The sequence below is a fragment of the Salmo trutta genome, chromosome 2 (genome assembly GCF_901001165.1).
Source record: "Salmo trutta chromosome 2, fSalTru1.1, whole genome shotgun sequence".
Taxonomy (NCBI): Eukaryota; Metazoa; Chordata; class Actinopteri; order Salmoniformes; family Salmonidae; genus Salmo; species Salmo trutta.
In genome coordinates this window covers 67,233,182-67,260,041 of record NC_042958.1, presented here as the reverse complement: position 1 = coordinate 67,260,041, position 26,860 = coordinate 67,233,182, and the positions used below count along the sequence as shown (strand labels likewise).

Genomic DNA, 26,860 nt, shown 5'->3' with positions numbered 1-26,860 from the left:
TGTGGAGAAAATTTCAAGAGGAAGTTCAATTTGAGGGAACATAAGGCAAGGTGCCATTCTACGCCTTCATCCAAAGCCAGAAAATGCTGTTTCTGTAACAAGACTTTCAACAGTCCGTATTTAATGAGAAAACACCTAAAATCCCAACATGATCAGCTCCCTTACCAGGAGCTTGAAGGGACTGTGGAATTTTTTTAAAGTTGAAGTTTAATTTGAAGAAACATAAGAAAAAGTGCCCCACTCTGAAAAGACATTAGCGAGTACACACAGGAGAGCAGAATCCTTGCACGGATTGTAGCAAACACTTTACTTTGAAGGGTAGTTTGAAAACCCATCAACTCCTTCATACAGAAGAGCGGCCATTTGCGTGCACTTTGTCAAGAACGCTTTATCACGAATAAACAGCTACAAAGACATATGTTTACTCACTCAAAGGAGAAGCCTTTTCACCATCACCTCATTTTTCAGCATGATAATGCACAGCCCCATGTCGCAAGGATCTGTACACACTTCCTGGAATCTAAAAATGTGGGAAGGAAGACTTTCAAAACAAGGTTGGAGCAGACATCAACAATTTAGGCACGGTCAGCTGAAAAAATATACTAGAGCAAGTTTGCTTGAAGATTCTGAGTAATTGTAATTCCTGACCTTCACCATTTTACTTGTGATTTTGGTTCTTATTTTATTATCTTTGAATAGAGCCATTTTTGGTTTACAAACAAACGTCAACTTTGAGTAATGCACACGCATTCTCGTGTTAAAAAAGCCCTCTAGCAGAATATTTATACGTAGATGTCGGGACCTTGACAAACTTAATAGTGATGACTATGAAAACACAAGACTGGTGGCTATAACTATGTTCAAGAAGAGTATTATTCTTCTGGCTTTATCGAGCTCTATTTGTGATATTTTACCTAGCTGGCTTGGTAGCTTGCTAGGTAATTCATCCTCGGTAGACATCTGCGACGTTGTAGACGATAACCATCTGACTACATGTTTGTTAACTTGCATAAGCTGCATCTGAGGTTGGATGTTGTTGTATTGACAAGCCCAGATCTGAGGAAGAACTCCGCACTGCAACTTAATGACCTGGCCGGGAAATGGGTCTATTATCTATGTTCAGGAATGTCCCCCAGCGCTGTTGCCAGAGAATTGAATGTTAATTTCTCTACCATAAGCTGCCTCCAACGTCGTTTTAGAGAATTAGGCAGTACGTCTAACCGGCAGACCATGTGTAACCACGCCAGCCCAGGACCTCCACATCCAGCTTCTTCACCTGCGTGAAGACCAGAGAACAGCCACCCGGACAGCTGATGAAACTTTGGGTTTGCACAACCGAAGAATTTCTGCACAAACTGTCGTGTTTGTCGTACTCACCAGGGTCTTGACCTGACTGCAGTTCAGCGTCGTACCGAATTCAGTGGACAAATGCTCACCATTAATTTGATGCGCGCTGTGCTCTTCACGGATGAATCCCGGTTTCAACCGTAATGGGCAGATGGCAGACCACGTGTATGACATCATGTGGGCGAGCAGTTTCCTGATGTCAACGTTGTGAACAGTGCCCCCCATGTTGGTGGTGGGGTTATGGTATGGGCAGGCATAAACTACAGACAACAAACACAACTGCATTTTATCGATGGCAATTTGAATGCACAGAGATACCGTGATGAGATCCTGAGGCCCATTGTCGTGCCATTCATTCACCGCCATCACCTCATTTTTCAGCATGATAATGCACAGCCCCATGTCGCAAGGATCTGTACACACTTCCTGGAATCTAAAAATGTTGCAGCTCTTCCATGGCCTGCATACTCACCAGACCTGTCACCCATTGAGCATGTTTGGGATGCTCTAGAGAGACGTGTACGACAGCGTGTTCCAGTGCCGGCCAATATCCAGCAACTTTGCATACCCATTGAAGAGGAGTGGGATAACATTCCACAGGCCACAAACAACAGCCTGATCAACTCTATGCGAAGGACATGTGTTGCGCTACATGAGGCAAATAGTGGTCACACCTGGTACTGACTCGTTTTCTGATCCATGCCCCTACCTTTTTTTATTAAGGTATTTGTTATCAACAGATGCATATCTATATGCCCAGTTATGTGAAGTCCATAACTTAGGGCCTAATGAATGTATTTCAATTGACTGATTTCTTTACATGCACTGTATGTAACTTAGTATGTAACTTAGTAAAATCTTTGAAATTGTTGCATGTTTCGTTTATATTTTTTGCTCAGTGTTGTCATGACGTTGCCCTCTTTGGGTTTTCAATGCACCATCCCCCTACCTACCTCCCCCTACCCAGGCTCTGTGAGAGCGGTCGTAAATTCCTAAAAGAATGTCCTTCCTCATGGCCACAGTTTTGAGACAAAGTGGGTTTCATAGAAAGGACCCAGGAATTCTTCCACCTCACAGGACTGGAGAACCGAACAACATTTATGTTCTGGAGAAGGTATAAAAGATCGGTGAAGAATCCAGCTACGAACTGGTCCGTTTGGTACAATTTTGTGAAACTCATGAGAGACAATACGGCCACATTACCATGGAGCTGTTTATATAATAGCATCAGTTGTGAGACTTACATCTAATGGTTGTATAAAATGAATGAATAAGGATAAAGCTATTTTGAATATGTTGGGATGCTTGTAAGATGTTAATGTGAGAGAATTGTATTTCTGTTTAAAGTTTCACCAAGTCATCGGCACGCCCCCATGAACAGACGGGACCTGGCGTCATGAGACAGCCTTTTTCCGTTATTCCGAATATAACCCCCACCCAGGGTTTCTATCACCAGACCGAGCTGAGCTCCATTACGAGTTGGCTGAAGGTTTGACCATGCATTCCTCGTTCTGAACTTTAACCATACCACGTGGTTAAACTCTTAGACTATTGATACCGACAGAATAATAACAAGTCTTTGATATTAATTACTAGTCTGCAGCTAGGAATTCGGTATCATTGAACGCGAAGACTGACGAAACATCTGTCCTATAACGACATTAATGAATGTCACTTTGAAATATCTATTCTAACCGAGAGAGAGAGAGAACGCGAGGACAAAACTCTCCAACAGAACAAACTTTTCAACAAAGATCCCGACGACACACTGAGCGTAAATATATATATTGATTGCAATTGTTCCCGAATGAGTGAGCGTTCATGTGCAAAGGATTAGCATATCAATTGTTATAATTATCAACTCTTATCAACCTTTTGTCTAACAAGCCGCCATGCCGGTTTAGCCCACTAGGGCACATTCTCCTATCATTTCCTTGTAACCATAGCTACTGTTTGTTATGCATTTCTGTGAATTACTTAGTAAATAAATGATTTTAAGACAATTGATGTATGGATGACTCATAGTGAAGACTGGGTTCGTGCAGATAACCAACAATTTACGACGTTTGGAATGAGACTGACGAGGTAAACGAATACATCATTAATCCAAAGACTAATAGATCAGATATTACGATATCTCAAAGTTATATTAGGAAAATTATAACTTTGTAATCTGAATATTTTCCTTGGTGCCCCGACCTCCTAGTTAATTACAGTTACACGATTAATCAGTTTAATCATGTAATAATAATTACAGAGAGTTATTTGATTAACATGTCTTCCGTTTTAATGATGCCAAAGACACGACAGTGTAGATGGTGGGCGTTAGATGTGGTTTGTGACACACAAGGTTGACATTTTGAATTCCAATGCAGCTTTTGTTTTTCAACATTATTAACTAATCGCAATTGTGTTCTACTCTAAATCACTAACTAAACAGCTTTATATTAAAAACAAGAATGGTGCCTTGACCCCTGCTGGCGCAGTGGTCCAAGCACTGGTTTAGGGACCAGAAGGTCACAGGTTCTAATTTGGCCAATGCCCTTTCTCTAAAAATGTTTCCCAATACCCAATGTGTTGATATACTATCCAGTAATAAATGGTCACAGAATGTATTGGCCGTGTTATTTAAACACCACACCAAATTAAAAACAAAAGGATTGAAACAAGGAGGGAATTGTGCCTGACACTTACTTGACCCCACACATATTGATTGCATAGCTGCAGAATTAACAGTTGTTTAAAGGAGAATTAACCCCATATTCAACTTCAATGTGCCATACACATTTGCACACGGCTTGGATCAATCCTAATACTACATAGCATAACTGAGTTCAGAGGAAAAGGTGAAACATTCAGTGAAATGGATAGAACGTGTGCTCTGCTGACCGCAAACATTACATAGTCCGATGCGAAGATTGTTGCCTTGGATGCATACTTAACATCTATATTTTCCACACCAGAGGGGGGAGCTACATGATAACAAACAAGACGGAACATCCAAATCTCACCTCTCCCCAGGCTCAATAGACACACATCCCTTTGAGCCTCTTCATTTTTACCAGGTAAGGGAGGTTTTCCTTCACTTGACCTGACTTGAGGTTTTTCCCTTGTCTGTTGGTAAGGAAAGACTCCCTGGCTTTAATTGTTACGGTATCTAGATATTTGGGGCCTAAAACTCACTGGCTATATTTGTGACGGTAACTAGATATTTTGAGGGCCTGACTTCACCAATTTATTACATATGAGTCAGTTGGTCTTTTTCCGAATCACTCGTCCTTTTCTCCCTCCACTGTTCACTTTTTTTAGCTATCCCCCCAGTTTTTTGTACCGAGTGTATTCTCCAGGACAACCTTATATTTTCCTGCAGCCAGATACGTGTCTGTCTGTCTGCCACAGTTATTGGCCTAACAGTGACCATGTACTGCTCCTGACAACATGACAAGGTAAGGACGTTCCTAATGTTGCTACAATATTACAATCTCAAACATGTTACTTTTTAATGTATACTGAACAAGAATATAAATGCAACATGTAAAGTGTTGGTCCCATGTTTCAGGACCTGAAATAAAAGATCCCAGAAATGTTCCATATGCACAAAAAGTGTATTTCTCTAAAATGTTGTGCACAAATTTGTTTACATCCCTGTTAGTAAGCAGTTCTCCTTTGCCAAGATAATTCATCCATCTGACAGGTGTGGCATACCAAGAAGCTGATTAAACAGCATGATCATTACCCAGGTGCACCTTGTACTGGGGACGATAAAAGGCCACTCCAAAATGTGCAGTTATGTTACAAAACAATGCCACAGATGTCTCAAATTTTGAGGGAGCGTGCAATTGGCATGCTGACTATAGGAATGTTCACCAGAGCTGTTGCCAGATAATTTAATGTTAATTTCTCTACCATAAGCTGACTCAAATCGTTTTAGAGATTTTGTCGGAACGTCCAACCACAGACCGTGTGTAACCATGCCAGCCCAGGACCTCCGCATCCGGGGGGTGCTGAGAAGTATTTATGTCTGTAATAAAGCCCTTTCGTGGGGAAAAACTCATTCTGATTGGCTGGGCCTGGCTCCCAAGTTGGTGGGCCTATGCCCACCCATTGCCCAGTCATCTGAAATCTAAATTAGGGCCTAATGAATTTGAACTATAACTCAGTAAAATCTTTGAAATTCTTGCGTGCTACGTTTATATTTTTGTTCAGTATAAGTAATATATGATAACCTTATTCACCGGTTCGTGTTCATGGGGTGCATTGTAGCAAAATGTTCTGCAAAGGAAAATGACAACCAGCCTTTCTTAAAGCTTAGATGGTACTTCCCGGTTCCGTTCTGCTTTCTTCCATTTCGTGGCCAGTGAACGTAACCCTGGATTTAGGTTGAGCCACCTGGCAGACCTGACTGCTTCCTCTGCATGCCAAGGGACCCATAAAAAAAGCACTTTCATTAACAGGCTATTAGCATTGATCGGGCAATTTAAAGGTAGTGGAAGTCGAGCAGGTGCAGGTATCTAATAACAAGACGGCACCATACAGCCAGACTATAAGCCATCCTTCAGCTGAACCGTTTCACCCTCCCAGGTCTGTTGTGTTGAGAGTTATGGGCACACAACCCAGTACCACCCGCCACAGCCCTCACCATCACCACCTACCAAAACTAATAGGGGCAAAGTGGCAGATGCCAGGGGGCAGTGCCCGCCTGGGGGGAACACGATCTGTGGTAAAGACATTAGATCCCAAAAGCAGGTCGGGGTGACAGCGACGAGCATTCAGTATGAGCGAATGCAGACTAGTGACTCGGCAGGTGAAAAAAGTGACGGGTCATTTAGGCGCCAGGTTCTCGTGCCGCACTGACACAGAATGACAGACGCTGCACGGGGGAACGAAGGTACATAGGCAGGCAGGCAGCAGCCTCAAGGGATCAAGTTATTTATAGAGTGCACCGAGAAAATTGAATCCATGTGAAGTCATTTCTGATTCAAAATACATAAGGGGAACATGGATCCTGCTGATCTCCTTTTGTCCTTGATAATAAGTAACAAAGTGCATCAGGGAGGTTAAATAAAGATGCACAAGGTTAAACAAAGTATTGTGCAAATGTTGCAGTTTCAAAGCTAATTTCCTGCAATTCTACAACTTTTGCCATGATTTATGTCATGTTCATATGATATCTGGGTGAATTACAAAATCAATGGGGGGCCCCCTGGTGGTCAGGACCACTGGGCACATGCTTTACATTTCTATTGCGGAATCTGTAACGCTTCGGCTTTACTAATTGAATAGAGCCCCAATTTACCTAACAATCTAAAAAAAACAAAAAATAGCTGACATTGAGTGACTGTCAGTGACTGACCTAACAAGAGGATTTAGAAATTTCACGTTGTGTATTATACTATTCTAACTCAACAGTAAGTTGAGACACTGACTGAGTTCATAATAATAAAACAAAGTAATTCAGACTTTGAGTAGAAGTCGTTGATTCGGCAAAATGATTAGAAAATACTCAAATACAGAGAAAATAAGTATTTAACACACGAAGAGTTAAATAAGCATGTATATGAGCCCAGGTCTGGTGTGTTTGTGTGTGTGTTGCGGAATGGCCAAACTGAGCTCCACAGTGATCTTAAGCTGAACTGTCACTTCCTGTGACCTGATGAGAGCTGGCCAACCTGACGAGAGCAGGTAACTCTGGGTGGGTAATTCCTAAACTCCTCATTTATTTGTGGTAATGTAGCCACTAGAAACGACTGAAACTTTGTAAGCTGTTAATTACTGGATATTTAGTGCCGTTCTTCGGTGACAGCCCATCCCTGGTGTGTGTCACTCATGCTGTCGTCGTGCCATACAGAAAGCAGTGGCGGCTGGTGTAGGGAGAAATGGGGATGGCATTTCTTCCTCAACCAGCCTCCTCTGACAGAAAGGCATGAGCCTGCCACTATGACAAACAGATGGATTGTGAAATATTGTTTCTAATGGATTAAGGGAACATGCGCTCTCTCTTGGGAGTTAAGTTTGACACCCCTAGTTAAGAGAAAGTTGAGTGAAATACACAGTAGGATTTGTCAGCATATTTTATTATGTCAGTCAAGGAGAAATCATCTCAAACAAAATAATGGTATACTCTGAATATTGACGTGAGATTATGTTTTTTCTCCCTCAGGCATAAATAGTTTGGAAGTTCTAGAATATATGAAGTATATTTACTCAGGGAACTGTTTTCCTAGCTAGGAATGAATAGTATTAAAACTTTCAAAATGGGGGTACACTGCTTTTTGCAGCTTTATTTGAATATTCCTACTATACTGTATGTGTGCTTTGTATAAGGGTGTTAAATTGTACACTTAGGCCTATCCTTATAGAGGTAGATCCGCACTAGCTCAATTGAAATTTAAAGGCAATGTTTCTGCGTTCGCAAATTCACGGTAAACACTGCATATGTTGGCTCAATAAGAAATGCCCTTTCAATTTCAATCGCGCTATAATGCTGATCTTCCATGATACGGATTCAATCTAGCCCTTAATAGGTGTATATATTAAAAAAAAAAAGCTTTTTAAATGATCTCAAGATGTTATTTGGTTGTGAATAATGAATTGATTCAGGTTGATAATACACAAAACAATTTATCTTCCAACATAAACATGCCTTAACTTGGGAAAAAACACCACGTCAACCAAAAATAATGAATAGATATATTCTGTTATCTGAAAAGGTATATGCCCAGTATGTAATAGTAAGTCAAAACATCCAACCGTGCGTGTGAATCAGTCGGCCTCGACCTGTCATGCAAGTACAGTATTCGTCTATACAATCTACAGTATCTCAAATAGAATGCTAACATATTGTCGATACCTTTTCCTTAGTAAAACGAATAAACAACTTCACCATGCAATGAGGTAACAGGTCATAACAGCCAATTCCTCTGCGAGGAAGCCTAAATGTATACTTTAACTTGTATTCTTACTTGTAGGCGTTATCTCTGTGTGAGTGCAGAAGTTGTTTCGGCCTCATCGCACCAAGGCCTCCACAAGGTCCGTTCCATTTCTTCCTGCCTTGGGCTATGTTAGACCCCTCTTTCCAGGTGAGCCCTAGTCTGGTTCGGAGTGCAGACACACAGCTCTATTCAGAACACATCATTCAAATGATATACTCTATGGCTGACTCGAAGGTCCACATTTCATCTTTTCGAAATTCTTATGAAACTCATCTTGTGCTCAATAACCAGCTGTGGGGGAACAGGTTAAGGTAAATTCATTTTTTTGTGGTTACCCAATATCGATTGGCTTTATCTCAACTGAATAGCTTAAGGGAACCCACTAGTTCACAGTTGTGTATGGCTCCGTCCCAAAAGGCACCTTATTCCCTATATAGAGTACTACTTTCGATCAGACCCCTATGTGCCCTGGTCCAAAGTTGTGCCACTATATAGGGAATAGGGTGCCATTTTGGACGCACTCTATCACTAGCTTACTGCTTGTAGTACTGCTTGACAAATGAATGTGTAAATAGTCATATTTTGGTTAAACAAGCAAATGCCCCTATGTGTAGTATAGAGATTTATTCATAATTGGACGCCTTTATGCTGCGTTTACAGAAGCAGTCCAATTCAGATCTTTTGCCAATTATTTGCATATCTGATACCCATCTGTTCTTCCCTAACGTGTAAACAGCAAAAGACCACATGGAATCAGATCTGTTGACTTCCGATTTATACCACCTCCATATGTGGAGCTGAATCCTGATACAAACCCAATCCTCCATATGTGACCTCTGTCTGGATGCTCAGATCAGATTTTGCTCTGAAATGTTTTTTGAGTTTTTTTTTTACCATGACCATGACCATGACAACCACCCCAAAATTTAAAGGAGCAGTGACAGGAAATGAGAATTGCATCTGTGTGCTACTTCAGAGGCTACATCAGTGTGAGCAGAGAGGAAGAGGCAAAATGAGAGGTTTCACTCTTGCCAAAATCTGTCCAAAATAAGCCCAAAGCGTTTCTATGGGCTTATTTTGGACCGAAGGTTGTTGCCTGCCTTCCCGCCTTTGGGACAACGCCTCCCATTGTTATGACGGAGACATGAGCGTTATATACGGATCTCTGGTGTGAATGGGCAAATCTGATATGGGTCACATGTAAAACTGAGTGTAGACAAAAAGATCAGATATAGAACGAAAATGAGATTTGGGTTCTTAAGGTGGCTGTGTAAACACAGCCATAGTATGGCTATGGTAAGCAGCCTCCAACCTTGTTAATCTGAGAAAATTGAAAGCGTTTTTTAAATAACGACTGTTCATCAGATAGAAAACATGAACTGCTTTCTGGATTTTGAATCTATTTTCTTGAGACTTTAATACGTTGGTTGCATTCTTTGATTACTTTTGTCCAAGGTAGCCATTTCAACCAAGTGTAATGTTGTTTCATTGAACTGAATTAAACATTTATATATTTATATATTCATAATATAATCGTGGTTTGTATTTGATTAATTCCCCTTTTAGAGGACTTGTGTAGGAACGTAACGATGACCACTGTTCCACGCTAACATTTGATCGAGGTGTTTCAGTCAAGAACCTCTACCTATGTCACAATCACTTCTAACCTCGAACGTGATTTCAACTTCAATAATACACATTTTCAGGTTGATCTTTCAATCGAAGAGAGAAACTCCTCAAAATGAGCTAAATCTAAAAAGGACACACTTTATCAAATCCAAGATAACACACAAAATGACATGCGTTTGCATAGTAAAGCTGTAAGTCGCTTGAACGCGGACTAACAAGTGATCCCATAAAATGGGGGAAAACACGCCACACATTAAGAACACTCAAAAGTGCACGTCCGTAGTGTTGCACAATGTACTACAGTACCTATAATGCTCTGTAACATATCCACTTTTCTTGTCTTTAAAGATTGTTCAGTTCCCTGTCCAGTTTTTAGTTCCCCATGATGGTGGTTGGGGTTGAGTTGTTGGGGCCAAATGTAGGGCCAAGCATAACCTTTTCACACTATCGTGCCAGCGCAGACCCTAGTGTTCAAGCCCAGATATTTTATTTTATTTTCTCTTGTGTGGAAAGGGTACTAGTCCGTCAGGTCCACGCACCAGGACTGCTCTGTGCACTGAGTCTGAACTCCCAGGCTGGATCTCCTCGACCTGGTCCCGGGGCTCTCGCTGTCCCTGCTCTCCGTGGAGCCCCCATTCCCCAGCAGGCACTCCAGACTGGTGTGTCCCACTGCTGCCGAGTCTCCCAAGGGGATGTGGGGAGGAGTGCAGTTGTCCTGCCTAGGAGGAGACTCTGAGTCCTGGGAACAGACGGACGATGGCCTGGGGAAGGAGGGGGCCGTTCCAGGGCTGGAGTGAACAGACAGACTGTGCAGGTCCTCGTTAAGTAGGCTGGAGGTGGATGTGTATTGCTGGGGGAAGTCGTGGCTTGTACCCCCGTCAAGCCCCAGGACTGCAGCAGGTTCCCCCAGGGTAGGCCTTGCAGGGTGTAAAAGGGGTTCTGAGGCCAGGTAGATGTGCGGGTAGGTGCTGGGGAAGGCATCCAGGAGGCTGTGAGTAGACGTGGGAGCACTAGACAGCAGACAGCTGTTCAAACCGCCGCTAGGCGGCTGCAGACACAAGCTGGGTTGGGACTGGCTAATGCTAACTGGGCTAGTGTCAAGGCCAGGGCGACTGTCGCCAAAGTCCTCATGCCCAGCAGTGGGAGCCGTGCCTGGGCTACCACCACTCTGTAAGGTTGGGCTCATGCTAAGCAAGGAAGGGCCAGTCCAGGGATGGGGTGAGGTTCTACCAGATCCCTGGCAGGGTCCTGGCACGGCCGCCGAGTCTGTCACGTGGTAGAAGCTAGGGGGCCCTGGGCTGGAAGACTGAGGTTGGGTCTGGTAGTGGCCCTCTGGCTGTGCCCCCCCTGTGGCGCTAGACTGGCAGCTCCCCCCTGGAGCCTCACTGGAGCCCCAGCAAGGGTGGAGTGTGTCCGTGTGTCCCCCCTCCATGCTCCCAGGGTCCTGATGGCGGTGCAGGCTGCTGGGGGCCAGGTTGTAAGCTGTGCCAGTGCTGGCGGTGGGGTTGGGGTTGGAGACCATTTGGACGGCGTAGGGATAGGAGGAGGACAGGGAGGCTGTGTAGTGGTGCACAGCCACCTGGGCCTGAAGAAGGTGCATCATGTGATGGAGGTCCTTGGTCAGCTGAGACACTTCGTTGTTCAAGTTGCCCATCTAGGAAGAGATAACATATACTCAGGGGTTAGATTGCGGAGGGCAAAGCGACAACATATGAATGTATTCAGACCTTTGATCTGCACGTTGAAGTCGAATATTCATGCAAGTCTCCCACTGACGTCACTACACAGTAGCCACTTTTCATAACACGACCACCACTTACAAAATAGCCCAACCCAAACAACAGCGACTTTTATTCTCTCAAGCATGTCTTTGCAACTAATTTCCAGCCCTCACAGTGTGACTCTTCTCTGAAGCTTGCACAAAAGTACATCTATCCAACACTGACTAGCTACTGTTCTCTGTGACTAAGAAATGACCCGTTTTCACATGCATCCCAAAACTCCCAAGAGAGAGAGGGAGGGAGACACTGTAACAATTCAAAAAGGGAGGAAAGTGGAAGGGCACGTGGGAGGAGGAGGGGGGAGGGGGGGGGGGGGGGTAGAAGGAATCCGAGGAGAATGTTAGGGTGGGTTGGGTTGTCATCATCAGGTATTTTTGGTATTGTCGAGTCAGCGCTTGCAGGTTTTTCTCTGCAATGCAGAAGCACCCTGCTGATTAATTAATACCCACTTCAGACAAGGCCTACCTAGAACCATCTGTATACTCCAGCCCCACCTGCCACACATTGGCATCCACATTAGGGATGGAAGAACACATTGTGCTACATAAAGGTAGAAATAGCAAAGAATTGAATAGAATAAAGTCAATTTGACTTGAATAGAATTTGGATAGAATAGGAATAGAATAAAATACAATAGAGTTGGAATATAATAAAATACAATTGGAATAGAATAGAAATCCAGAGATTGTGGTGGATGCCGCCATCCATTTATCGATATGCATTTATTAACGGTTGATACATTTTCTTCTGAGAGAATGTATGAGCCTTGGTAACACGTTTGTTAAATCACAAGAAGGTTCACCGCTCAAGCTATGATCTGTACTTTCTGTCGTTCTTTGTAGTATCACCAAGTGGTCCACATGTAATCCAAGATGTGGCGTCGAATGTGCAAATATGCAAATTCCTAATGCTATAGATATTTTCACTAATTGCAGAATTGCACCACCAATTGTTGTTAGTATTTTATTCAACATTTATTGTACACATGCATATTCATGCTCTTATTATACATATTGAGTAGGTATACCCATTCCAGGTTTCTGTCTAAGAGGGGCTTCATGTTAAAGGGGCCAAGTGAAGGATGAAACATAAAGAGAATATGCAGAGTTTGTTTCACACATAAGGTCATACATAAGATTATGCATATGTCAAACTATTACGAAGTCTGGTAAAGAAGCTAGGCAAATGGACCTAGGCAAATGAAAAAGTACGAAAATGAGGTGTTGAAATCCTGCCGTGCCCTTCAGCAATTGAACTTGTTGTATCAACATCAAGCCTTCGCTGCCTTGTACAGAATATAGAAACTCTATGAAAGTGACTTTAGACAGAAGTGTCTGCTCAGCAAGAAACATAGGAGTAGTCTCAGCCGGAAAGTAGTAGCAGTCTCAACAAGAAACGTGGGAGTAGTCTCAGCAAGAAACATAGGAGTAGTCTCAGCCAGAAAGTAGTAGCAGTCTCAACAAGAAACATGGGAATAGTCTCAGCAAGAAACATAGGAGTAGTCTCAGCAAGAAAGTAGTAGTCGTCTCAACAAGAAACGTGGGAGTAGTCTCAGCAAGAAACATAGGAGTAGTCTCAGCCAGAAAGTACTAGCAGTCTCAACAAGAAACATGGGAGTAGTCTCAGCAAGAAACATAGGAGTAGTCTCAGCAAGAAAGTAGTAGTCGTCTCAACAACAAAAATCATAGGAGTAGTCTCAACAAGAAACATAGGAGTAGTCTCAGCCAGAAAGTAGTAGTAGTCTCAACAAGAAACATAGGCGTAGTCTCAGCAAGAAAGTAGTAGTCGTCTCAACAACAAAAAACATAGGAGTAGTCTCAGCAAGAAAGTAGTAGTAGTCTCAACAAGAAACATAGGAGTAGTCTCAGCAAGAAATATAGGACTAGTGTTCTCTTTCTCACTCAGCAGTTAGGCTGCACTGAGGCTTACTCTACTGTAATGTACTGTACCTTCTGGTTGAGCTGACTGATGCTCTGTCTAACCTCTTCCGACTCCAGAATCAAAGTGGTGTTCACCTGCCTCGTATCTGTGGAGGAAGAAACAGAAGAAGACAAATACCTCTTAGGCTCATAAAACAATGAATAGGGATTGATTGAGTGATCGATTGATTGGTTCATTGGTTGTTTGGTGTGATTGATTGGTTGAGTGGCTGTGTGTGATTGATTGATTTACAATACTGGAGTGGGCTAGCGAATACAATTAAATGTTTACACTTCATCTATGGCATTGATACTTCTATTTTTCCCCTTGCATCTGTGTCTGGCGTTAGCTCGATAATGGCTAGCTTTAGTAACTCCAAAGGCTATTTTACATGGGAAGCAGAATGACTGTTCGGGACCTTGAAGACAAAACTGTAACTTGGCCACTCAGGAACATTCACTGTCTTCTTGGTAAGCAACTCCAGTGTAGGTTTGGCCTTGTGTTGTAGGTCATTGTCCTGCTGAAAGGTGTATTCATCCTCTCCCAGTCTCTGGTGTAAAGCAGACTGAAGGAGGTTTTCCTCAAGGATTTTGGGCCGTGTTGCATACAAATGCACGTTTTGGAATATTCTTATTCTGTATATTTGTATTCTTCTTTTCATTTAGGTCAATATTGTGGAGTGACTACAATGTTGTTGATCCGGCCTTAGTTTTCTACCATCACAGGCATTGAACTCCAGCTGTTTTAAAACCACCAATGCTAGCATCACTGAGCAGTTTCATTCCTGCAGCTCAGTTCAGAAGGACGACTGTATCTTTGATGTGTCCGGGTGGTTTAATATATAAACTCTGCAATGACAACAAGCTCAGTCCGATGATGCTGTGACACACCGCCCCAGACCATGACGGACCCTCCACTTCCAAATCGATCACGCTCCAGAGTACAGGCCTCGGTGTAACGCTCATTCCTTCGACGATAAACGGGAATCCGACCATCACCCCTGGTGAGACAAAACCGCGACTCGTCAGTGAAGAGCACTTTTTGCCAGTCCTGTCTGGTCCAGCGACGGGGGATTTGTGCCCATAGGCAACGTTGTTGCCTGTGATGTCTGGTGAGGACCTGCCTACAAGCCCTCAGTCCAGCCTCTCTCAGCCTATTGTGGACAGTCTGAGCACTGATGGAGGGATTGTGCGTTCCTGGTGTAACTCGGGCAGTTGTTGTTGTCATCCTGTCCCGCAGGTGTGATGTTCGGATGTACCGATCCTTTGCAGGTGTTACACGTGGTCTGCCACTGTGAGGACGATCAGCTGTCCGTCCTGTCTCCCTGTAGCGCTGTCTTAGGTGTCTCACAGCATGAACATTGCAAACTATTGCCATGGCCACATCTGCAGTCCTCATCCCTCCTTGGAGCATGCCTAAGGCTCGTTCACGCAGATGAGCATCGACCCTGGGCATCTTTCTTTTGGTGTTTTTCAGAGTCAGTAGAAAGGCCTCTTTAGTGTCCTAAGTTTTCATAACTGTGACCTTAATTGCCTACCGTCTGTAAGCTGTTAGTGTCTTAACGACCGTTCCACAAGTGCATGTTCATTAATTGTTTATGGTTCATTGAAAAAGCATGGAAAACAGTGTTTAAACCATTTACAATTAAGATCTGTGAAGTTATTTGGATTTTTATGAATTATCTTTGAAAGACAGGGTCCTGAAAAAGGGACATTTCTTTTTTTGTTGAGTTTACTACCGTTCAAAATGTTAGGGTCACTTAGAAATGTCCTTGTTTTTCAAAGGAAAGCACATTTTTTGTCATTAACATCAAATTGATCAGAAATACAGTGTAGACATTGGTAATGTTGTAAATGACTATTGTAGCAGGAAACAGCGGATTTTTAATGGGATATCTACATGGGCGTACAGAGGCCCATTATCAGAAACCATCTCTCCAGTGTTCCAATGTCACGTTGTGTTAGCTAATCCAAGTGTATCATTTTAAAAGGAAAAAGAAAACCTTTTGCAATTATGTTAGCACAGCTGAAAACTGTTGTCCTGATTAAAGAAGCAATAAAACTGGCCTTCTTTAGACTAGTTGAGTATCTTGAGCATCAGTCTTTGTGGGTTCGATTACAGGCTCAAAATGGCCAGACACAAATAACTTTCTTCTGAAACTCGTCAGTCTATTCTTGTTCTGAGAAATGAAGGCTATTTCATGCCAGAAATTGCCAAGAAACTACTATTTAATGAAGCTGCCAGTTGAGGACTTGTGAGGCGTCTTATTCTCAAACTAGACACTCTAATGTACTTGTCCTCTTGTTCAGTTGTGCACCGGGGCCGCCCACTCCTCTTTCTATTCTGGTTCGAGCCAGTTTGCGCTGTTCCGTGAAGGGAGTAGTACACAGCGTTGTACGAGATCTTCAGTTGTAGTCCATGTAAGTTATGTGATTTGTTAAGCCCGAACTAATTTAGGCTTGCCTAAACAAAGGGCCTGAATCCATTACACTTATGCAACAACTATATTTTAGTTATGGATTTTTGATTTATAAAAACAATATATACATTTTTCACTTTGACAGAGTATTTCGTGTAGATTGTTGACAAAAAAATGACAAATCCGTTTAATCCCACTTTGTAACACAATAATATGCAATGCACTGTATGTAAGTTGAAAACATTGTATGTTAAAAGCACATTTTCGCTTACGTTTTCTCAAGTTGGGAGCTAAGTTTGGGCCAACTAGTAATTTTTAGTTCAGGTAACACTTGGACCGAAAAGTTGAGTAAACAAAAAAATGGCTGTGGAAGCAGTTACTTAATAATAATTAGTTGAAACAACTCAATTTGTTTTATAGTGTGGATTAATTGAATGTTTAATTTAAGAAACAAAAGAAGAACTAAATCATAAAACACTTAAAGCATGAAAGGAATACTGTTTAAGCCCAAACTAGTTTTGATTGAATTACATTGCCCAATATGTCCTTTACTGCCTTGTCTCACCTCTGAAGACACCTGAGATGTCATTTCATTTCTCTAACTTATATTCTGCATATGGGACAGCATGATGTCTGCCCCGGTTTGAACCCCACGTTCACCTTCAAGCCATCTGGCTCCCCGGTGAGACTCCCGCAGCGGGTGCGGTCAGGGTGCGGTCAACGCAGGGTTTAAGACGGTTTAGCGTTACCTTCGCTGGGACGTCCCGTGGTGCTGGCCTTGGGCCCACTGTGCTCCATGTTGAAGAGGAACGTGCGACCATTGTCCTCGATGCCGTCGACAATCCTGGCAGGGAGGGGAGGGGGGGGGGGGCAACAGTAACAGTAGAGCCCCTTTCAATTATCAAATTATCATCCGTTGCCACACGACCCAAGGAGCCGCAATGGGAGCCCCACTGGCAGCTGCCCATGCAGGATTAACCTGAGTAGAGCTGAAACTCTCTGGGCCGAAGGACATCGGAGCCTTATGGGCCACATTACAGTATTGCCTTCATGTGGGGCTCACTAGACACCGGCCGATACATTATGAATATGGATGGATGGTGTGTGGTAGGGGTTGGATAAAATTAGATAATCTTATTGCTTTACTAAAGTGGTTTGAGATCTGGTGAGATATGCAATTAAATTAGCATTAAATGCTATTGGAGAAGCTTGTAAATGCAATCCCATATCATTACACTGTGTATACATTACTATTTAGTTACAATTGCCCTATGGAAATGTGGTTGAAGTTTAAAATGTTTTACTGCAATTTGTCCAGTTTAGCCTTGGCGAATGACTCTTTACAAAACAAAATTACTATATCACAGTATCCACACTAGCACACTACTTAATACACTTTACCAATGCTGTACATCACTTAATATTACCCAGTGCACAAGTTTGGATATTCGGACAGAGATAAAGTGAAAGTCCAACAAAACTTGGGCCTCTGTGTGTGGTTTACCTTGGACTGAGGTCCGGCGGTACAAAACAGCTGACAGTGGGAATCAGCAGCTTGGAGGGCTTGCGGCCCTGACTCCCTGCTCCCAACTCCCCTGAGGTAGGGGGACTAGCAGGGGCTGCCACTGGGACACTGTGCTCCTTTTTCTGCAGCGGCTGTGGGGAAGACAGGCTGTGGCCCCGGGGTAGGCCTCCCCGGCTCAGGTTGGGCGAACGGCAGCGGCGCAGGGCATTGAACTGCCTCAGCTCGTCACCCAGCAGGTTGCCCAGGGAGGTGCGGCGCACTGGGCTGCTCAGGCTGGGCAAGAGGAGGTTTGCGCGGCGGGTGCGGGACGCTGGTGATAGGTGGTAGTACTCATCTGAGTCGTCGTGGAGACCTCCTTTTGTCTCAATGATGGACGGGAGCTTGTGCTCTGTGGAACCTCGGCGGTTCTGGGCGGCAGGGAAAAAAAAGAAAATGTATCAATTTCTCATATTTATTTCACGCTTATTTGAGCAGGGTGGCGTTCATTAGAATACAAAATGGAAAATTATTAAAAATAGTTTGCAAAGTGGGGGAAACAAGACTGTTGCTTATTGGATAAGTCTAGGAAGTCCCTTCGGTTTTAGTCCATTCTCTTTCGTTTCACACCTAATGAACATGCTGAGAACATGTTCTCATTTACAGAGGGATGAGTGGAATTGAATAAACCAATTGGAAGCTGGGGATTATATGATATGATTCAAGTTCTTTATATTGAATTCATAAGTAGTTTTATCAAGCTACGGGTGGATAGGAGAAATTGCGAGGTTGATGCTGTTGCTGAATCTTTCTTTGAAAAAGAAAACATGCGCTGACACTGAAGGAGAATTCAATTGGGCAAGCGAGGTGTCAAAAAACATTAGCCAAACCTACATTCATAAGCTCATAAGGCTTATTATTAACAGAGATATTGACCCAGTTAGCAATCTGACTCCAGGGAGTGAACCGTTTTCTCTGCTCCAAATGAGTTCCAACCTTTAGGGGAAGTCCTGGGTCTTATTCATTAGGGCATAATGGGAAACGTTTCGAAACGTGAAACAAAAAATGTGTCCAAGTAGTCCCTCTCTGTTCCAGTCCGCTTTCTTCCATTTGGTGCCTAATGAACCCAACCCTGGCGACGAGCTGGCGCTAATCCCTACAGAGAAGTTATAGCAACATGACCCGGATTTTTTTTACAAATCCAAACACACTTCAGAAAACGTGCCCACGAATGCAATTCTATTACAATCATCAAGTCATGGCAGAAACCAATCTTATACAGATACAGTTGAAGTCGGAAGTTTACATACACCTTAGCCAAATACATTTAAACTCAGTTTTTCACAATTCTTGACATTTAATCCTAGTAAAAATTCCCTGTATTAGAATAATAGAATAATAGTAGAGAGAATGATTTATTTCACCTTTTATTTCTTTCATCATATTCCCAGTGGGTCAGAAGTTTACATACACTCAATTAGTACTATATTTAGTAGCATTGTCTTTAAATTGTTTAACTTGGGTCAAACATTTTGGGTAGCCTTCCACAAGCTTCCCACAATAAGTTGGGTGAGTTTTGGCCCATTCCTCCCAACAGCTGGTGTAACTGAGTCAGGTTTGTAGACCTCCTTGCCCACACACGCTTTTTCAGTTCTGCCCACAAATTTTCTATAGGATTGAGGTCAGGGCTTTGTGATGGCCACTCCAATACCTTGACTTTGTTGTCCTTAAGTCATTTTGCCACAACTTTGGAAGAATGCTTGGGGTCATTATCCATTTGGAAGACCCATTTGCGACCAAGCTTTAACTTCCTGACTGATGTATTGAGATGTTGCTTCAATATATCCACATAATTTTCCTACCTCATGATGCCATCTATTTTGTGAAGTGCACCAGTCCCTCCTGCAGAAAAGCACCCCCACAACATGATGCTGCCACCCCCGTGCTTCATGGTTGGGATGGTGTTCTTCGGCTTGCAAGCTTCCCCCTTTTTCCTCCAAACATAACGATGGTCATTATGGTTAAACAGTTCTATTTTTGTTTCATCAGACCAGAGGACATTTCTCCAAAAAATACGATCTTTGTCCCCATGTGCAATTGCAAACTGTAGTCTGGCTTTTTTATGGCGGTTTTGAAGCACTGGCTTCTTCCTTGCTGAGTGGCCTTTCAGGTTATGTCGATATAGGACTCATTTTACTGTGGATATAGATACTTTTGTACCTGTTTCCTCCAGCATCTTCACAAGGTCCTTTGCTGTTGTTCTGGGATTGATTTGCACTTTTCACACCAAGTAGGTTCATCTCTAGGAGACAGAACGTGTCTCCTTCCTGAGCGGTATGACGGCTGCGTGGTCCCATGGTGTTTATACTTGCACACTATTGTTTGTACAAATGAATGTGATACCTTCAGGCGTGGAAACTGCTCCCAAGGATGAACCAGACTTATGGAGGTCTACAATACTTTTTCTGAGGTTTTGGCTGATTTCTTTTGATTTTTCCATGATGTCAAGCAACGAGGCACTGAGTTTGAATGTAGGCCTTGAAATACATCCAGAGGTACACCTCCAATTGACTCAAATGATGTCAATTAGCCTATCAGAAGCTTCTAAAGCTATGACATCATTTTCTGGAACTTTCCAAGCTGTTTAAAGGCACAGTCAACTTAGTTAATGTTAACTTCTGATCCACTGGAATTGTGATACAGTGAATTATAAGTGAAATAATCTGTCTGTAAACAATTGTTGGAAAAATTACTTGTGTCATGCACAAAGTAGATGTCCTAACCGACTTGCCAAAACTATAGTTTAACAAGAAATCTGTGGAGTGGTTGAAAAAGTAGTTTTAATGACTCTAACCTAAGTGTATGTAAACTTCTGACTTCAACTGTAGTGGGATGAACTAGTAAGGGTGCATTTGAAATGGCAAGTGACAGGCAGGTTTATGTGGAACGGGGAACTTTGACTAGTGGAATGGGGAAAAGAATGGTCAGTTAGACTACATGGAAGGGAATATTATTGAAGTTGCATGGACTGCACTCACGTGTGGAAGCCTGGGCGACCTTGAGAACCTTGTCAGGCCCTGTGGAAGACAAATTTTATTTTTTCATAGTATGACATTTATATCGATTTGCACACACGCACTTTAAAACATCCTCTATGCATTCAGGTCGTCCACTTTTCAGAATCCTCCTTTCGGGGATATATTATGTCTTAGAAAATCACACGAACCTGTTTCCTAAGCCCCCATGTTATTTCTTTGATCATTATCTAAATGTTGCTAGGGATGGCATCTTTGCCACGCAGACTGAATCTGTTAATTGGTCCTGCATTGAATGGCGGCTGGATTCCAGAGAGAGTTCTTCTCTCTTCTGCCGTGGAGGGAAATTGCCAGCAACGTATCGCAATTACGGGCTGCGACTATGACACTTTACACCGTGAAACTTTAGTTTTGTCGAAGCCTATCTTTACATATTCTGAGTACATGTTTTCTCTCTGACAGTACGGTTGCTTGTATGTACAATATACAGCAGCATAATCCTTGCTTTCTCTTTGATCATAACACACGGCACAGGGAGCTCAGGATAGTGACAGTAAGCCTCCTTGGAGAAAATACAAGTATCTCCCTTACTGCCAATAAAAAGAAATGCAATAAACAGGCTTCCTTTCTGAGATTTTTTTCAGTGACAACATCGAGTCTTTTGGTAACAATATTGAACAATGTATATAATATAGGTGAGCTATTACTGGAAAAAGAAGGGCACATCTTTCACACTGGGGGAAAAGTTTTCCAAAGGGAGAAAGCCTCCCTGAAGCTAATGGGAATGTCATTACTGACATTAATTGTTATCAATTCATGGAGAAACTTATGCATTTCAAGTCCTGCCAGTGGCCCACATAGCAAATAGATTTAGAGAGAGTTCAATCAAATATTGTTATCTCTTAACTCAAAAGAGAGTGTGGTGACTCTCTGTAGGCTGTGTGTGTGTGTGTGTGTGTGTGTGTGTGTGTGTGTGCGTGCGTGCGTGCGTGCGTGCGTGCGTGCGTGCGTGCGTGCGTGCGTGTGTCTGCGCATGCCGTGCGTATGTCCAAAAAAGTGCTAGTGAGAAAGTGATAGGGGCTATTGTCTGTGAGTGTTTGTGTGTGGACAGTGGAGAGGGGCCTGGCTACCAGTGTGGAAGTTAAGTATCTATAACAGAGTTTTAGAACTGCTTATGAGTATATTATGGACTCTTATAGTCAGTGTAGTACTATTATAAGGCATTATAAAGGACATTATAATAAGCATTACACCCTTGGCTAAAGTGTTATCCAGATTTTCAGCACTGAGTTCTCCTTCAGTCTATGCGTGGTTGAAGTCTGCACCCCTGGCCTCACGCCAGAGCCCACTTCGAACAGATGGTGAGAGGGACCTAGAGCATTGCTCAGACCCAAAACCTGATTACAAACCACTTTGCGGGCCTGCAATTCAACGCACAGTGTTGAAGACAGACAGTGCAAGGCTGCCAAATGAAAGAGAAACAACTATCATTTCATTTCTTCTTGTGCGCCATGCTCAAATTGCTACACCCCCCGAAAACACATAAAGAATACATTTGAATCCAAACCGAACGCTTGAACATACGTAATATCAACGTCGCTCAAATCTCGTTTCTGAAGACATGAAAGGAAACGAGATGAAATGCATGCAACGTGATGAGGGGAAAAAAACGCTCAAATAATCCAAAATATGACAAGGCGGCAATATAAAGACTTTGTAAAAATTACACGCCTTTGACTGATGAAAGCTTAGCTAGTAGCTATTTCTTCACGTCTGTCATTTGATTCGCCATGTTGTCAAACCACAAGGGGTTTACAAAACTCCATTCCCTTCTATTGTTTGGAAGAGATTGAGGGGAGTCTGTGAGCTGACGCCAGCATAAGGACTACATACCACAGTCATAACTCAAACCTACTGCATTTATGTAGTACAGACACATTTAGTAAATACTTATGTTAACAACTGCAAGACATACTAAAAATATAAAGCATTTCTGAAATTCTTATGAACAGTTTATGAAGGTGACATGTGTGCGTTATGAATGTGTTATGAAGTCCTTATATAGGTACCCTTCGAGTAAAGCACCAGACTTTCCTCTGTTTACAGCCTTTCCAAAGTAATCACACACTAAATACATTTTTGTTGTTGTTGTTGCTTTGTGTGAATTAAGCAACTGTCACTTGTTCTGGGGTAATGACCGCTGTGGGTAGAACATGCCCTTAAGCACAGATCTAGGGTCAGCTTCTCTCCCCAACCCCTAACCTTAAACATTAGCGGTGAAAACCACAAACCTGATGTTAGATTAGCATCTAGGGACAAGTTTATCACACTCTGTTATGTGTAGAGTGGGGCTAAGATATGCGTGGCAGTAGCACTGACAAATAGAATTGCCATGACAATAAAGTCACCGAGTTTGATTGGTCAAGAGAGGATTGATCAATTGTGCAGAAGGAACGTCAAGGAGAGTGACAATGACATGAGGCATTTTAGTGTAAAAACAGCCTATGTAATGGTTTGCATTATTCACCTCTAAAAATGTTGTATAAGCGATTTTACATGCGCATAGCATCAACTTCTTTCATTCAAATGTTTTTAGAGTTTTGTTAGAGGTTGCTGTGGAGGTGTGTGTGTGTGTGTGTGTGTCTCACCTCTGCCTCGCTGCCCTCTCTCAGGTTGTATGTGAGGTTGTGGAGGATATCTGCGGTGAACAGGCTGGCGTACTCCGGGTAGAACTCCAGCACCTCCCTTAGAGCCCGCACACTGATGTACTGCAGGTCGCAGTAGGTCAGCGCCTTCACGTCCGCATTAGTCTTGATCACGTGATCCGTCCCCGGCAGGTCGGAGCCAATCAGGTCCCCCTTCCCTGTAACCAACCAGTCAGCAACATACAGTACGGCACGTGTTGGTGCTGCTGAGGAATCATTGGCCCTGTCCAGAAAACCCCCTAGCCTGTACCCCATAGGTACTTGTGGAAATCTCCTCTAGTACCCCCAGCCAGTTCTAGTACCCCAGCCAGTTCTAGTACCCCAGCCAGTTCTAGTACCCCAAGCCAGTTCTAGTACCCCCAGCCAGTTCTAGTACCCCAGCCAGTTCTAGTACCCCAGCCAGTTTAGGTTCCTCCAGCCAGTTTAGGTTCCTCCAGCCAGTTCTACTTTTTTGAACAAATCCAGTACTAGCACACGTTATTCAACTAGTAAAGGACTTGATGAGCAGTTAACCAGTCGAATCAGCTGTGCTAAAAGAATAATAGATCAAATGAGCGGATCTGGGTACTCGAGGAGAGGTTAAGGAACTCTGGTATAAACAAGGTGATCAAATGTTTATCATATTCCATCCCCACTAGTCTCTCTTCAGAGTAGGGTGAAGTTGCCTCTAGACACTGATCTTTGGTCAGTTTAGCATTTTCCCCACTAATGGTTAAGGTTTGAATTGAGGGAAGGGAAGCTGATCCTAGATCTGTACCTAAGGGGAACTTCACCCTCTCTCTTCAATCCCACATATGACCTACAGATGACAATGACCTTTGACCCCTATACTAACCTAGGATGGCCAGCACCATGCTATCCTTGAGCACCTCCAGGGAACCCGAGCAGACAAAGTAGTTAGCATGGAGCGCGTCGCCCTGCCGGATCAAGTACTCGCCAGGGGCGCAGAACGAGGTCTTGATGTGGAGGGAGAGCGAGCGCAGACAGCCACGGCTGGCCCCCTCGAACACGGGCAGCTGCAGGATGTCCTTGTTCAGGTGCATGGCGATGTCGGCCCGCAGCTCGTCCGGGAAGTCGTGCAAGAGCTGGAACGGAGAGAAAGAGGACGAGAGAGAGATAGAGGGAGGGAGGAGTGTGGGAGAGAGAGCGAAAGCCAGCGGGAAAGAAAGAGAGAGAGAGAGAGAGAGAGAGAGCACTTGACCAATGTAAAAAGGACCATGTCAACTTGTCAATATGGCTACCATATAGTGTGTTGTAATAGAGTAGTGGCTGGAGGGCACACAATTAAAGTTGTAAAATGTATTTTAATGTAAAACAAAAAAATATTATTATGTATATTACTGTCTTAATTTTTGCTGCACCCCAGGAAGTGTAGCTGCTGCCTTGGCAGGAGCTGATGGGGATCCATAATAAATGCAAAATACAATAAGATAGCATAAAGCTGAATTGGATCAGTGTGTTTTATGCATCGTTCTGTTGTTGTATTGTGGTTGCATTATGGTCGTATGGCCTTACCTCGTTGGCATCGATGCCATTGTTAACGGACCAGGTGGTCTGGAAGTACTCCAGCATTCGCTGTTTGAGCTGCTGGGGCAGACGGTGAACCCTGATGAAGTCCTTCAAGTCCTTCATGCGCGTGTGATAGAGGGAGCGCCGGGAGTACATCCGCTGGATGATGGCCGTCACGTTACCAAATACCACCGCATGCATCAGGGCTGGGGGGGGGGGGAGAACAGAAGAGAAGAGGAGAGGAAAGGAGAGGAGATGCAGAGGAACAAGACACACATTTTACATCCCCATAACCACAGTGCGACTTACAAATGAGAAGACGCCAAATTGCATCCAAACTTTGGGCCTGGACCTGGCATGCCCGCTTGCCCGGGTGACAGCGCCAAACCAGGGTGCCACACTCACCGCCTATGAGCATAGTGCAGATAGAGAAGATCTTCTCAGCGTCAGTGTTGGCACACACGTTGCCGAAGCCCACGCTGGTGAGGCTACTGAGGGTGAAGTAGAGGGCAGCGATATAGGAGCTGCGTACTGAGGGTCCGCCCAGTGTGCTGTTGGCGTATGGAGTCTCCAAACGCTTGCCCAGCTCATGGAGCCAACCTGGAGGGTAGGGGGTGTAGGGGTGAGACCAGGTGAGAAGGTCAGCATTCATATCACTCCAAGCCACGCTTACTTGTATAACTTAGGTTTTTTTGGGGGGGGTTTTATGAATCAACATTGAGAATTCAGACAAGTTGTGCTGGAAGAAAACTGGGCTGGGGAGAGAGAAAACATGATTTTTTGTGAACAAATATTTCATTTTGTCGACATTATAAAACAAATTGTTGTGGAAATCTGTTGCAGCTCAGGTCAACTACAACACCCCGAATGCAACACTCTCTCTCTTGGCTGGCTGGCTAGCTAGTTAGCGAGCTAGCAAACTTAGCTACACACAATAATACTAAAGTTAAAATCAGCATGTAAAGTATCTAGCGAGCTGTAAAATCGCCTAAACAAACTGCACTATCAATTTAAGAGTATATCTCACCGAGTTCAACTTGCCAGAGCGAGTGCAGAGTATGTCGCTATTGCAACAATGGGCCTTTCCCACATTTCCCAAAGACACAGGGCACATTGTGAGATTGTACTTGAGGGAGAAGCTGAGTTGAATAATTTGGTACACTTTTTAAATTGAGCACATCTAAGTGAAATATCTACTTAGTCATGACGATATAAACGGATGGATGTGTTCTAGACAAGTATGCCCATACCATCTATTGGCTGATTTGACAATCTGGAGTGCAGGTAATTGTTATAAAAGCATTATGTAATGTGATAGGGAATAACACACTATCTCCAGTGACGAGAACCATGTAGTATGACACTTTCCAACACAAGTTCCGGATTTCACATACAGACCACTTAGAAGTTAAATCACGGGGAGCATTTTTATTTGAACCACTGAACATAGGCTTCCAACAAATTGATAGGACTTCCATGATTTTTATTTCTGGGGGTGGATCATGCCTTTAAGAGCGATGTTCTGGATGCGCAAGACGAGACACTTCTACTCTAATACTGTAAAATAAATGCTGTTTGTATCGTTAGAGAGCAAGCGTGAACATCTTCTGTTGCGGTACACTGCCTATGTCACGGTTCAGGTGGTCTGTCATCAAAGACTTGGAGTGATGGGGGCGTTGGCAAGGCACTCGCTGGTTGCCACCCCTGCCAGGGCACTCCAAGAGTCAGGAAGCTGGCATGGACTTAATGGAGCTGATGGAATGAGGTTGTGTCCTCCACGGATAAATAAGGCCCAGTATTGCTTTCCTTTGACGCACACCTGAACACATGCACACACACACTTACGCATGCCTACACGCACACGCACACACACACACACACACACACACACACACACACACACACACACACACACACACACACACACACACACACACACACACACACACACACACACACACACACACACACACATATATGGGGCTGGAGACTTAAATTTGGTGCATCTATCAAGTATGATCAATGTGTGGGTGCGCATTGCGTGTGTGTGAATATGTCTGTACACCCCAGGCCCTAGTATTT

General features: G+C 43.4%; 1 protein-coding gene across 2 annotated transcripts in view; it reads right to left on the bottom strand.

Moving 5' to 3' along the window:
* Positions 1-7,402: 7,402 nt before the first annotated feature.
* The window catches only part of kcnh4b (potassium voltage-gated channel, subfamily H (eag-related), member 4b), a 62,983-nt gene continuing 43,525 nt past the window's right edge, over positions 7,403-26,860 (bottom strand). For both annotated transcript variants that reach the window (XM_029712051.1, XM_029712061.1), the window contains exons 8-16: positions 25,184-25,378; positions 24,785-24,984; positions 24,105-24,354; positions 23,213-23,427; positions 20,568-20,606; positions 17,533-17,960; positions 16,778-16,872; positions 13,639-13,715; positions 7,403-11,562 (exon numbers count right to left, since the gene is read on the bottom strand). In XM_029712051.1, the coding sequence (XP_029567911.1) occupies positions 10,426-11,562; positions 13,639-13,715; positions 16,778-16,872; positions 17,533-17,960; positions 20,568-20,606; positions 23,213-23,427; positions 24,105-24,354; positions 24,785-24,984; positions 25,184-25,378 (2,636 nt within the window). In that variant the 3' untranslated portion in view covers positions 7,403-10,425. The remainder of the gene's footprint in view (positions 11,563-13,638; positions 13,716-16,777; positions 16,873-17,532; positions 17,961-20,567; positions 20,607-23,212; positions 23,428-24,104; positions 24,355-24,784; positions 24,985-25,183; positions 25,379-26,860) is intronic.